Raw genomic sequence first — 13,966 nt, 5'->3', positions numbered from 1 at the left:
CTCTGCAAAAAATTGGGTACCTACCTACATAAAGTGACAAAAATAAATTGCGTGTTTGTAACTTACGAATTTTTAACCTACGCGAGAAATAAATCGATAAAAAGAGCATAAAGGATGACTCACGTTAGACCGGGCCGTGTCCGGGTCGGTTCTATCGGCGTTAGTTTTCTATTGAAAGCATCACGTGATCGCCTGTCAAGTCATGTCATAGAAAAGTAAGCGCCGGAAGCTCCGGCCCGGACACGGCCTTAACCCATCACCTGGCGAAGAAACTATGGATTGGATGAATCCAATCGAGACAAAATCATCAAAACATATAGGACTATAAAATCAAATGATCACGAACTCAGGAACGAAGAAATAAGTAACTAAATATAAAAAGACGTTACCTACATCACCTATATACGTGACAGCGTGATAAAACAGTATCCGTCACTTTCAATCGCGCTCTGTTAAAATCTGACGGATATTTTGTCACGTGGATAAAGCCATCCATAATAGGCCTGCAGGCTGGACATCTCCTTAACATGTAGGTATTACGAAATAGAAAAGTCTGCCCGTTCAGTTTCAAACGGCGTTAACCCTGCTCTAGTCATTCAACCCTAAGCTATTATACTACATTACAAAACTAATATATTATCGTCGACACGATTTAGCCAAATGATAATAAAGTCTTTCAAGAAAGAAAATATGCAGTAAATATAAATTATTTTCAAGGCGAAATGCGACTATAGTACGATAGGTACAAAGTGCAAAGTTGGTCAATTTGAATTTGCGATTATGCCGTTTGGCTTTTTAAAGGCCGCCATCAACTAACTGTACGAGATGACGGCTAGTCATCGTCCGAGCGCCAATATTCGATGCGTCGTATATGAAGATGTGTTCACACAGAAGAAAAAGGTGGTGGTACTGGTCCTCGACGCGGTCGCAGTACATGTCATCTTTAAACTTAAGTCATGGTCAATAGAGGAGACAGCAGGGTGTCATCTAAGGGGCATTAGCATGTCGAGCACTAGTACCACCACCTTATGTGACAAGAATGAACGATTACTCGCCCAGAACTGTTCTGAACACTAAGTGAAATGGCGGCTCAAGTTAGGTCTAAATCTAAATTGTTCGGCATACCTCATGTCGCCTTTGGGTCGTACTCGGAATATAACATTAATCAAAGTGAAATTACATAAATGAAAGGTCTCGCGTAGTAAATTACTCAATCAACCTTCTCAGTGTCGTAAGGATCAACAAAACTAAGTATATCAAGCTTAAGGTTTCAATTAAAACAACCCGTACCTACTCTAATGGAGAAACAAGTATAAACTACTACAACCTTCCGCCTGTTGTTTCCGCTACCCAAAGGTTGTCTGGAAGAGATCGCTCTTTAGCGATAAGGCCGCCTGTTGTCTGCCTCTACATTTAATCAATTGTACTTTTCTTTTGTATCTTTTTACTGAGGTGTGCCAATAAAGAGTATTCTATCTATCTATCTACCTTAGTTATAAGCCTGGGCAAATAAAAAGCGCTAAGAAAACAGAACAAGCCTTTACCGCCACATAGAACAACAGATTTCATTACCCTTTCTCATTTGTAAACATAAACACCTCGTGAACATGGCTTAAAGACAAGCAGCCGCCAAAGTTGCGGCCAACCGCTCAATCAAGACACGACGGCTAAATAGGCTGTCGCTAATTTGGGTTATCGACACGGGAGTGACTAATGCAGCTAAATCTGTAGGGAGCGAATATGTTGATATGCTGATACATAAGCAAAATAATAATAAATTTATAACCCCTAAATATAATCTTAACACCTTGACCTGTTTCAAAAGTCCCGTTGCCTCTGTAATCCAATCTAAGCATGTTTTTTATGAGCTGTTTGCCAAGCTATACTTACCTACGTAACGACGATGGAAATTTTATATTACTTAAGGCAAGGTACCTGTGCCAAAGAAGGCTCGGTTCTTAGCTTGCGTAATTTCATAATTTCATGTTTAAACAGACCCCAATGTGGAGGCCAGCCACACTCTCCCCTATTGACTTGTATTCCGATCTTACTTGTCTTTATAAAAAACGCTTTTCGCTCCGCTTAATTCTAGGTACTCTTATTATTCTGCTTTAGATGTGATGTGCGTCACCGGACTGTAGGTGTGCCAAGAAATGCAACTTTTAATGATGCAGTTCAAATGAGTGTCCATGCCCTTTATTCTTTTGTAAACTAACCACCTTTTGCTAAGATCATATTTAAGTACTCACGCTGCCCACCATACTCAGTATAGTACATAGCCGCAGTATAGTGCATAGCTAGGCATACATTGGTGACAGGGTGAGGTGAAAAACAAAATCAGAAAATATATTTTGGTGTTTAGAAATCTTCTTGATATTATTAAATCAATAATAACTATTTATGAGTATAATATTGAAGTACCATACCTACTCGTACTAACAGCAACACGCTGGCCATTTCAGGTCAAGGTACTCATAATGTTGTAAATGTTGTGAAGCCTTAAGACTTAACGATGTCGATGGCGGCGACACCATCATGGCTCAAGGAACGTACATACAGCAACCACTCCTAACCTAACTGTATATCGGTGGACCTTATTACAAAGGGCATAAGGTCCACCGATGTACATTTAACAATGTTGGCAATGATATCATCAAGGTTGACTTCTTAGTCACTAAAATCAACACCATAAATGCTCATGAATATAATAAATTCCTCATTTGTCATTACAATCGTTTTTGGTATTCCATTCTTGACATTTCTTCAAATAGTCCAGATCCATAGCCAGGTCTTTTGAGACGGTCTTAACATCGGCTGTGGCGGCAGATCCGGGGCTATTGGCTGCGTCCTTGGGTTTGATAAAGGGCTGAACTGTAAGGCCCCACAGCTTGCCGAACATTGACATGAGGCCGACAACGGAGAGGCCTAGAAGGAACCCCTGCAACATAAACTTTCTTAGGTCCACTTGCACCATTCACTAACCCGGGGTTAACCGGTCAAACCTTTTTTTTTTTTTTTTCTCGCAGGGGTAAATACATTTACGTATCTCACCCCCGGGCTGTGAGGCCCGTTGGGGATGGGGTGGTATGTGGGACTCGCTCCTCCCGTATTCCCTCTGTTAAGGGGCCCACTGATTAACAGTCCGCCGGACGGTATCGGCCTGTCAGTTAGAACAAAATTTTGACAGTTCCGAACAACTGACAGGCCGATACCGTCCGGCGGACTGTTAATCAGTGGGCCCCTTTACTCAGAGGGAGGGGAGGAGAATACCCACTAACTTCCCCTGCGGCGTTACCCTCTCTGCCGTTTTTGGGGAGCATCGTGAGATCACGAGTATTCTACCACGATGCTCCCCCGGCTGCCCCAGCAAATTTACCGGGGGTACCCTCGCGCCGAAGGAGGAGGGATTGTGTAACGCTACAACCCCTCCCCAGACGTATTATTTAGAGCCTCATCTGCGGGTCCCCAATCCGCGGTTTTACTGGGGAAGAACCTGGAGTTACCATGGTTACCAGTACAATTTGATACTGGGTTAACGGTTTAACCGGTTAACCCCGGATTAGTGGGATGGTGCAAGTGGGCCTTAGTTAAATAAACAATAGTGATAATAATGTCACCATTGTTTAATGTGAATAGGTTGAATGTCGATCTTGGAAGATAAATTTGACCCTTTTCCCGACTTTCAATGAAGCTGAAAATTTGCATACATATGTAAGTGGGATACCAATATTATGGGACCATCGGACAATGCAATTTTATGGCACCATCGAGCTGATCTGAGAATGGAGACTGAAGGAATAACGCAACCTAATTGTGTTTGGGGTTTTTAGAAATGTTTCAATGAGTATTAGTTGCTTGTGGAAAGAAAATTACAGCGATGAAAGCTTGTACCGGAAAGCGGGTACATCGAATAAGAATAATATTTATTTGAAAAAAACCTATCTAAATATTTCTACTCATGTTTTAATCCCGAAGTCTAGGCATCTGATAAAATAAACAATCGAATACTCGTATGATATACGACGCGAGTGTTCTCTAATTCATCTTTGAGATAAATATTTCTATAGCAGAACATTGATGGGCGAATATAATTTGGGGGAGAGCCAAGATTTGATGCATGAAGTGGCGTGTGATAGGTTGATCTCGAAGGTGTTAGTTCGAGAAATTAGATCTCTGGAAGCTTCGAAAATACGCATATGTCATTATTTTAAGGGCGCGATTCCATGGCCATTGCAATGAATTTGTTCCAACTTTTCTCTATGAACTATTGGATTATATATTATTATAGGTACTTTATAATCAGTGTGTCGTTTTTTTAACCGACTTCAAAAAAGGGACTATCAATTCGACCGTATTTTTTTACCTCAGAAATCCATCATTCCTGAACCGATACAGGCCCCTTTTTTGACAAAATCTAGTTCTAATGATGAGATCCATGAAAAATTGGGGTAATTCCTCAAGTCATACATATAGCAATTTTTCTATTTTTATCAACAAGCCAAGTAGGTATTTGCATTCATAACGACTCTTCAACGACGCGTAAATATTTCAAGTTCGGCGACCTATCAGTAAGGTTTTTTAAGGAACATCTTTGGCAAGACCCAGTGTCGATGACGGGTTCTGCGAGGAATTGAAGGAACTCCTCAAATCTTGATGGATTTAAATCCTGACCTTGAAATTTGAAATGTAAAAATGCCAACCTTTTTAGTGACTGCCAAACAGGAACGTATCTAACTATCAAAATTGAAAAATAAATACTTACAAAAACCTACTTCAAAAAGGATAAAATAAAATATCACCCCTTACTGAAGTCGATGCCAAGTCGGTTTTTAATACTTACAATACTTCCACCGAGATCGGAAAGGAATAAGTTCCAGTCATAGTTGTATCGCTCCTCGTAAACGGACACCATCATAGTGTTGAAGTGGATGTACAGCTGAAATTTATAAATGGACATTAATATTAATTGAGGAAATGCCACCTTGAGGCAATTGTGCCTATTTAACAATTGCAGTTGTCACGGAACATCTTTTCCACTAAGGAAAGAGAACGTACGTTGGAAGACCTCTAACCCCAGCCTTTCTTTTTTCATCAGTTAGGTTAGACCAATGAGAGAATTTGTCCCAACTAACCTTGTATTTAATATTTACCTCATATTTAAAGATAACAGCGCAGTTTATAGATCTCCCCACAATTTTCTTTTTCTTAGTTTTACCCTCTCTTTAAAGAAGTAAGCAATAGGAGAAAACCCTATAAAGTATCCCAATTTTTTTCTACCCTTTGCCATATACAGACAAGCCTAAATATATTATAAGTTCAAGAGACCCGGAAAGATTATATATTATTAAACGTGTATTATGACTTACATGGGTCTCCAAAGTGGCGACACCAGAGTTTAGAGCCCAGACCTTCTTCATGGAATCCCATGTGTAGTCGCTCCTCCGGAATGTTACAAAGGCATTGTAGAGGTACGAACGACAGATGCGGGGACAACTAGTGTAGTTGTGATCCTCGTACATACTGGAAACAATTTTTTGAATAAAGGATGACACACGTTAGACCTGGCTCTGTCCGGGCCGGAGCTTCCGGCGCATCGTTTTCTATGGAAAACATCACACGATCGCCTGCCATGTCATAGAAAATTAAGCGCCGAAAGCCCCGGTCCGGACACGACCCAGTCTAACGTTAGTCATTCTTAAGTTATAGAGTCTGTGCGGAAAGAGAAGAGTCGTGGCAGAAACGGGAACTAACATTTTAAATTTTATATGGCAATCAAACCTTTGACACCTGTCTTGTAAAAAGTAAACAAACTTCTGTCAATGTATATTTTTTTTGTTAACAAAAACCGCATGTTTTATGTATAAAATATTTTCAAAACACGATTAAACCGTACATAAAACCACAAGGAAAATTATATTTAACATTGTTCGGTTTTGTCAGCGGGAAGAAAACGGCTAAAAGCCTTACAAAAAGTCGCGGAACGTGTTTCCGCTATTCGCGGGTATTGATGTTGTATTTAATATTAAATAATTACCTATTTAATAAGCTCCCTAAGTAACTTGTCTCCGGTACATAATCGGTAAGTATATTCAATATATTCATTCAAAATATATTAATTTTCATAAATATGCAGGTGTCATTCATGATCTTTAAAATAACTGACAAATAGTCTTGATACTTGTCATTTTATGCATATATTATATGTAATTTATTTTTCAGGATTGTGTAAAAGTACCTACGGTATCGGAATAAAAGACCGCTAAGTAGGTGATATGCAAGAATTCGATATCTACGTGCCGGATTCAAGCACATCCAGTTCAGATGAAGATAGTTCTATGAGTGTCCCCGGTTGTTCTGAAGCTAGCTCAAACATAAGAATATTTTAATTCAGACTTCGATTATAAAGAATAAAACTTTTTCTAATAAAATATTTCTTTATTTGTAAGTTCGTTTACTAGGTTCTGAATCTTTTTCTAATAAAATATTTCTTTATTTGTAGGTTCTGTTAGTTACGAAATTATATTTCATATTTAGCAGTGACTTTTCGGCGAAGTAAAATATCGTGAGATGAGAGAACCGGACTTATCCCAATAAGGCCTACCTACTTATGCACTATTTTTATTCATAGGTATTCATATTTATTATTAATAATGTACACATACATTACAAGTCAAGTTTACCAATAAGGCCTAGTTTACACTCTGGGTTGGAAGGTCAGATGGCAGTCGCTTTCGTAAAACTAGTGCCTACGTCAAATCATGGGATTAGTTGTCAAGCAGACGCCAGGCTCCCATGAGCCGTTGCAGAATGCCGGGATAACACGAGGAAGAAGAAGACATTACAAGTCAAGTTTACAATGGGAAATATATCCCAGATAAAATCACAGTTCTATTGCCCAATTTCTACACGATCTACCAGGTTTTAATAACTGTTGGACTGCACAGATTAGGCAGTACATAAATCTTGTTTGGTACTAAAATTACAGTTGTATTGGGCAGATTCTTAACTGGTTTTAGCAGTTTTGTCAATCGCACTGTCACTTTTTAGAATCTGAGACATAAAAACAAGTGTGTTTTTAAAAAGAAAACTAGTGCCTGTGCTAAATCAGAGGATTGAGTTGACGAGCCGACACCACCACCGGCTCCATTTAGTAAGCCGTGGTAAAAAACCGGAACAAAAGGGATTCAAGTATCATGACCTTTAGTGTCGTACTATAATCACGTGACCAGTGTTGTCAGCATAGCAAAAACCATAAAATAGCACTGGCGCGCCCTCAAATCCCACGACTCTTCTCTTTCCGCACAGACTCTAACCAAAAATATACAAATAAGAGGTAGCTGAAGATACTAAAGTTAAAACCAGTAATATTAATCAGGAAAATGGACATAAATACATATTAACAAGTTGGGTAAGTACAATATTACCCCATGACTGAAATTATAAAAAAGACTAAAAAATTGTATAACAAAACAATCCACTTTCCAAGCCAAAACTTTATATTAATATGATGAATTATTGTTCGTAAACGTTTGTTCTCATGCAGTTTTTTGGTTCCCCTATCTTTGGCATAATTTTTTTTGTAATAATTCTATTGTGCATAATAACTTTAGGCATAATATACTGTTAGCATAAACTCACTTGGTACTGGATTGTTGCGCATACGTGCTCTACGCATAATTTTTATTGATCGAAGTGTCTTTTGGCATAATTTTAATGTCCGAATCGAGACCTGGTATCTGTTTCATTTCGCATAATTTTATTTGTAATAATTTAATTTAGTATAATTCGCCATTAAGCATAATGTACTACAAGCATAAAATCTTATGGCATAGAAATGTTTTGCATACTTGCGAGAATCATATATGTTGTAGGCCCAATATTTTTTGGCGGAAATTAATTCGCCGAATGTTTCGCAACTCGCAACTATTATTTCTCATAATTTCATTTTGCCGAATAACAACAGTTTGTTTTCGTGGGGTCGCAGTTCTAACTTAACCTAACCCACTTTTCTGGCAACAGTTCGTTTTCTTGGGGGTCGCAGTTCTAACCTAACCTAACCCACTTTTCTGGCAACAGTTTGTTTTCGTGGGGTCGCAGTTCTAACCTAACCTAACCCACTTTTCTGGCAACAGTTTGTTTTCGTGGGGTCGCAGTTCTAACCTAACCTAACCCACTTTTCTGGCAACAGTTTGTTTTCGTGGGGTCGCAGTTCTAACCTAACCTAACCCACTTTTCTGGCAACAGTTCGTTTTCTTGGGGGTCGCAGTTCTAACCTAACCTAACCCACTTTTCTGGCAACAGTTTGTTTTCGTGGGGTCGCAGTTCTAACCTAACCTAACCCACTTTTCTAGCAACAGTTTGTTTTCGTGGGGTCGCAGTTCTAACCTAACCTAACCCACTTTTCTGGCAACAGTTTGTTTTCGTGGGATCGCAGTTCTAACCTAACCTAACCCACTTTTCTGGCAACAGTTGGTTTTCGTGGGGTCGCAGTTCTAACCTAACCTAACCCACTTTTCTGGCAATAGATTGTTTCCGTGGCCCGTGGGGTCGCAGTTCTAACCTAACCTAACCCACTTTTCTAGCAACAGTTTTTTTGTTGGGCTCCGCATCTGCTCCGGCGCTACGGGCATAGCAGCCCCTTTGCCCTTGCGTAGCAAAGCGCAGGCGCTAATGCTATGTGCCATTCTGCCAAATGTAGCTTATGACAGATGCGTTCTAAAGATCATACAAGTTATACCAAATAGAAAGAATCGAAATACGTTTTCTGCGATGTAAATATTCGCCTAAATCCTATTATGCTAAACAGATTATGCAAATCACATTTCGGACATTTAAACAAACGCAAAATAAAATTATTCGTATCAAAAGTCGGCCAAAATAATAGTAGTCTATTTAAGATTCGGACTTGCAAACATTCGGCCTATTGCATATTATACAAACTGAAGCTTTCTGCAAATTTAACATTCGTCGAAATACATTTCTGCGAAATAGGTTATGCCAGATGCGTTTCGGGTCACGGAAGTTATGCCAAATAGACGGAACCCCAGTTTTTTATTTCGTGACTGTATGTATAACTCTAACTTTATATATTCCGTGATAAGACTTCTCATGTCATTGTAGTTGTCGCAACGGGGAAGATCACTGAGCATCCAGGGTCCGGAACAGCCAACAGCCTCGCCTACCAGATATGATACGTGTTTAGTGGTGCACTGCAATGTGAAAAACAAACTGATTATGTTCATGCAATGAAGCATGTTTTTCATTTGCGAGTCCGAAAAGCGTCAGAGGTAACTGCTAATATTTATTGAGCTCTATCACACAGATATTTAGCAGTGGCGTAGCTAGGCGTGGGCGAAGCGGCCTCTCGTCCACAGGCTCGCACTTAAGGGGACCCTTGACCCCTTAGTTTAGAAGCACTGATCTTGTGAAGATCACTGGTTAAGCATGTGCCAGACGGCAGACAACCACAGTTTCTGCAACTTGACCTCGGTAGAAAAAAGGTGGTTTTAAGCCATGTAGCAACAGCTTGAAACCAAATTCTGCATGACCTTTAAACGCCCTTGGTAGACAGACGTGCTCTGCCAACCATTGGCAGATGGGCTTGTTGTAAACCATGTAGACAGCCGCGCTTCTACCTCGCTCCTACCAAGGTCATGTTGCAGAAACTGAGGTTGTCTGCCGTCTGGTACATGCTTTACTCGTACACCTGACCCTTAAAGATAATCAACCACATTCACATTGTGTAGATAAAAGTAAGACTAGCTTCCTACCTCATTTGTACTGTAGTTCTCCCAGTTCACGCACGGATCGTGATCTCTGCTGATCTTCTGATACTGGTCCACTGACAGCTTCACGTCTATGGTCTCGCCGGTGTTCACGTACAAGTAGTCCACCAGACCGCCGTTGTATACTTCCACTTCTGTTAAACATAATCAGAACTATAGCCTGTATTATAACTATTTCTCTACCAGGCGTTTTATTTCAATTCGATAGAAAAGTAAGATACAGAATATGATTCGCTCAAATTGTGTTTTTTGAAAAACAAATTATAGCCAGCATTCAATGAATGTAGTATGATACCTTTGGGTATAGTTCTTTACGTACACTAGTGTCCCATCCCCCTGACGCAACCCCCCTTTTAGCATGAAATATGTCCCGGTTGACGGTTTCTTTTTTGTCTTCCCCATACATTAGAACATAACTTGACCGAATCAAAAGCGTATAAGTAATAGGTAGGCAAACCTTACTGCGCACTTCATAAGTTTCCAAATTGACCATAGAATTATGTATTGTTATGTTCCTTACCAGTAAAAGGTTCCTTAGAATAATGCACGTAGACGTGGTATCCCGGCGGAGTGGTGGTGATGCTGTTAGCGATGTCCAGGGCGTTGTAACGAAGAGTTAAGGAGTACCCGGCGCTTTGGGATGCCTTATAGCTCAACACCTATTTAACAACATTGACGTAACACAGAATCAAATTACTTTAAAACCTCCTCCTGCAGTTCTGAAAGCAACTATCTGCTAAAGTGAGATAGTACCTACGTATATTACTTTCTGACTTTAGCAGATGGCTGGTTCTGTTTTTGCAGGACTGCAATAATCAGGACCAAGAGTACTTGGTTCAACTGAAGCCAATTATACGACATTTCAACAGCGACAATATCAAGAGAGGCTGTCGCTTTCAATTTTTCTATGAAGCATATACATATTTAGATATACAGGGTGGCTAAAACATAACTGCATTCCCGTTGCCAGGGAGGTTTTGGGATTATACTGAGCAACTTTTACTATGGGACCACAATCCCGAAATTTCGAAAAAAAATTGGCTGGTCCATGTTCTATGGGAATATTAGGAGTGTAATTTATTTTGTCGCGATTTCGGGGTTGGTTCCATAGTAAAAGTTGCTCAGTATAATCCCAATACCTCCCTGGAAACGGGAATGCAGTACACTTTTAGCCACCGTGTATTTACAAAAAGGAAAATTGGCATGGCATTAATTAGTTTACCCGCGGTGTAAGAGTATAACATCGACCCATCACAAATCCGAGACTTGAATCCACCTTCACATCTGTAAAAAGACCAAGTCCATTAATAGACCAATCAAAGAAAGTTCTTTGATCCAACCTTGATCTTTTTGATCTTTGGTTTGTTTGATTCTTTGGTCAAATGTCCAGCCAAAATAGTAATAAGTATTACGATTTTGGCTGGACATTTTATTTGAGAAAACTTATTTAGGATTAAAGTACAAACATAAAATTTTCTACTTACTTTCCACCAGCCCATCAAAACCATACTGTACGAAGAACTCGTCACTGCTATAGGTGATCTCTTCCCACAAATGGTCCAGGGAGACGTGGGTGAAGTTGAAGTCGCGCCAGACGGAGGTGTATCGAGGGTGTGAATACAGGCCATACTCCTGGCGGAAGGTTTAAATGGTATTTCAAACATTGGAAATTCCACAGCTAAATACTGATTACTATCCAGACTTGTCATCTAAACATTTATACGATATTTTAACTACACAAATAAGTAGCGATTTTCAAGTGCGTGAGGCAGGAGGTACATCACCGTCTCCATGTCAGAGGTTTTGTGGCTCGTGATCGGGGTGCTGTTGTACGGATATGATGGTCGTTCGTGTCTACGTGACAGCGTGATAAAACGGTGTCCGTCACTTTCTATCCCACGGTGTTAAAAAGTGGCAGTTATTTTATTAGGTGGATAAAGATGGATAAAGCCATCCATAATACTCCGGCTGGTCAGTTCCTGCACACATGCTCTAATATAAAACTTACCTCCATCTTATCGTACTTGTACGGTGGTTCTCGGCAGAACGTAAGGCTGGGGTACATGATCGTCTCGTTGAAGTCGAAGTGTGTGTGAGTCGTGATCGGGATGTTGATCAGTTTCCGCACACATGCTGTTATCTAAAAGGATAAAAATGTAAAAAATATATTAACGTATGTTTCATTAGTTTGTTCAAACGGAGATGATTATCAATTATGTCAGAGATTTTTTAGTATAACAGCATAAAGGTGACAGTCCATTTCCAACGACAGCTGCATTACTGTACATTTTACTATGGAAATTGACAATGACAGCGACGCGTTCACTACCTTCAGCTGCAGTTAGAAATGGAATGTTACCATTAACTGATTTCTCTGCAGCAATAGTTAAACTTTTGTGAGTGATGGGGATGGCATGTTGTTGTGCGACAAAATGACAACATCGGGTGTCGGCATGCAATGGGAATTACTTATGATATTAGGAATCTTTATCTGGGTCATAAGCGTGATAAGCAGGATATAATCACGGCAGCATCCTGGGTAGGTAGTCAAATTTTACTTTACGTTACAATTAGATATATACCCTAAACTGGCGAGCGTGTATGAGGAATGTTATGAATGTGAAGGAAGCGAAAGAGGTATGTCAGGATCGTAGCAAGTGGAAATCCGTGGTCTCTGCCTACCCCTCCGGGAAATAGGCGTGATTATATGTATGTATGTATGTATGTATGTAGATATAATTTTAAATGCATCCTGTGTTACTAAAGGCTTTCGAGTGGGATCTGAATGTCACTGATGAAAACTGTTTAGAGTCGCACAATGAAAAGTCTGCAGCGGATTTGATAGCCCACGCAGTGTAAGTGTCATAATATCATACAAGTTTGGGCTATCAAATCCGCTGCAGACTTTTTTTGGTCTGACTCTATTTAAAAATTAAATCATCCTTGAAGCTGGAAGAAAATAAATAGATTACCTGCTGTACAACTACGCAGCTGCATAGCAACACGACGAGCGTCCGGATGAGGTTGGGTCCCTTCAGACACTGGTAGCATTTCTTCTTAAACGTCTCTGAAGGCGCTTCTGACTAAAATTTAAAAATTGTTTCATAGTTTAGACAGAGACGTCAAAAATGGAACTTAAAATTGGTTAGATCTATTAAACTGGCGGCGTTCCGCAAGTATTGGAATTTCGCTCCAGAGGATGAATTATAATTAACTTCAAATTAGCTAAAATGAAAATAAAAATTAGCCGCAAGTAATTATCAGTCCACTAAGGCTTGTTACAACCTAAAAATGGCTTTTAATTCAGCAAACTACAAACAATGTCGGAGGAATTAATTCGAAGTCGAATTTACAAAGGGAACTTTATAATATAAACTGGTATATAAACTAAACCTTGACCTATATAACCTCCAATCAAAGTTCTACGTACCTCTGCATAAAGTTTCGACATATTTCCTCAATCGTCCTCCATGTTGAAATGCGTCCAAACGGCTGCACTTAACCGCAGTAAGTCCAGATAACTACGGCTAAAAGATATATTATAAGCGTTTACAGCAATCGTAAATAAAGATTAGGGTGGTATTGAACTTATTTTCGCGATTAGATCAGCAAGGGCATGCCAAGGTTTTGTGTGTACAGTCAGCAGCATAAGATGCTAAGCGGGCCCCGCCAACCAACCAAACCAAATGGGAATTCATACACCTTTCCTTTCTGTTAGATATAGTCCGGGAGCCGGCTGCATGAAACAAACCTCATCAAAAAATAGAATATACCTACCCTGTAGAGGTACCTGACATTTAGTAGATTCCAACGCACTTGGTCGGCCTAGGCTTAACCTGGCAGATTTTGTACAAATGGCAAAAACGTTGGACAAAAATTCATCAAAAAAAACCTCATCGAAAAATAGAATGAAACTTGTATGGTAGGATACCTGACCTTCTTCTTCTTCCTAGCCTTGTCCCATTTACTTGGGGTCGGCTCTCCTTATATGGCGTCGCCAGGAGCGTCTGTCCTGGGTCGTCTCTGGTGGTATTCTTTTTTCTTTAAGGTTCTTTTTTACAAGACCTATCCATGTTGTCTTGGGCCTCCCGCGACCCCTAGGCTTCTCACTCGAACTTCTGAACGAAGTAACGAGCTTCAAATATCTGGGCTCGAACATGCAAAACGACGGATCCATAGAT

General features: G+C 39.9%; 1 protein-coding gene across 1 annotated transcript; it reads right to left on the bottom strand.

Moving 5' to 3' along the window:
• Positions 1–2,689: 2,689 nt before the first annotated feature.
• On the bottom strand, positions 2,690–13,308 carry LOC134669813 (degenerin-like protein asic-1). Its single transcript, XM_063527431.1, has 11 exons — positions 13,216–13,308; positions 12,758–12,868; positions 11,794–11,925; positions 11,270–11,417; positions 11,008–11,069; positions 10,306–10,444; positions 9,771–9,919; positions 9,082–9,209; positions 5,367–5,520; positions 4,841–4,936; positions 2,690–2,938 (listed from the first exon to the last, which is right to left on the bottom strand). Exons 1-11 carry the CDS (start codon positions 13,234–13,236, stop codon positions 2,717–2,719), a joined length of 1,362 nt encoding a protein of 453 aa, XP_063383501.1. The 5' UTR covers positions 13,237–13,308; the 3' UTR covers positions 2,690–2,716.
• Positions 13,309–13,966: the final 658 nt, after the last annotated feature.

The sequence above is a fragment of the Cydia fagiglandana genome, chromosome 13 (assembly GCF_963556715.1).
Source record: "Cydia fagiglandana chromosome 13, ilCydFagi1.1, whole genome shotgun sequence".
In the NCBI taxonomy this organism is placed as follows: domain Eukaryota; kingdom Metazoa; phylum Arthropoda; class Insecta; order Lepidoptera; family Tortricidae; genus Cydia; species Cydia fagiglandana.
Note: the sequence above shows the minus strand (reverse complement) of the source record. Positions and strands in the feature narration are given on the sequence as shown.

Bases quoted from the DNA above. Each gene is read 5' to 3' on its own strand.
- LOC134669813 (XM_063527431.1), bottom strand. From the start codon at position 13,236: ATGTCGAAACTTTATGCAGAG. The intron at 11,418-11,793 runs GTAAGTTTTATA...ACCTTCCGCCAG, and splicing joins ACAAGTACGATAAGATGGAG to GAGTATGGCCTGTATTCACA. The intron at 9,210-9,770 runs GTAGGAAGCTAG...TTCACATTGCAG, and splicing joins AGAACTACAGTACAAATGAG to TGCACCACTAAACACGTATC.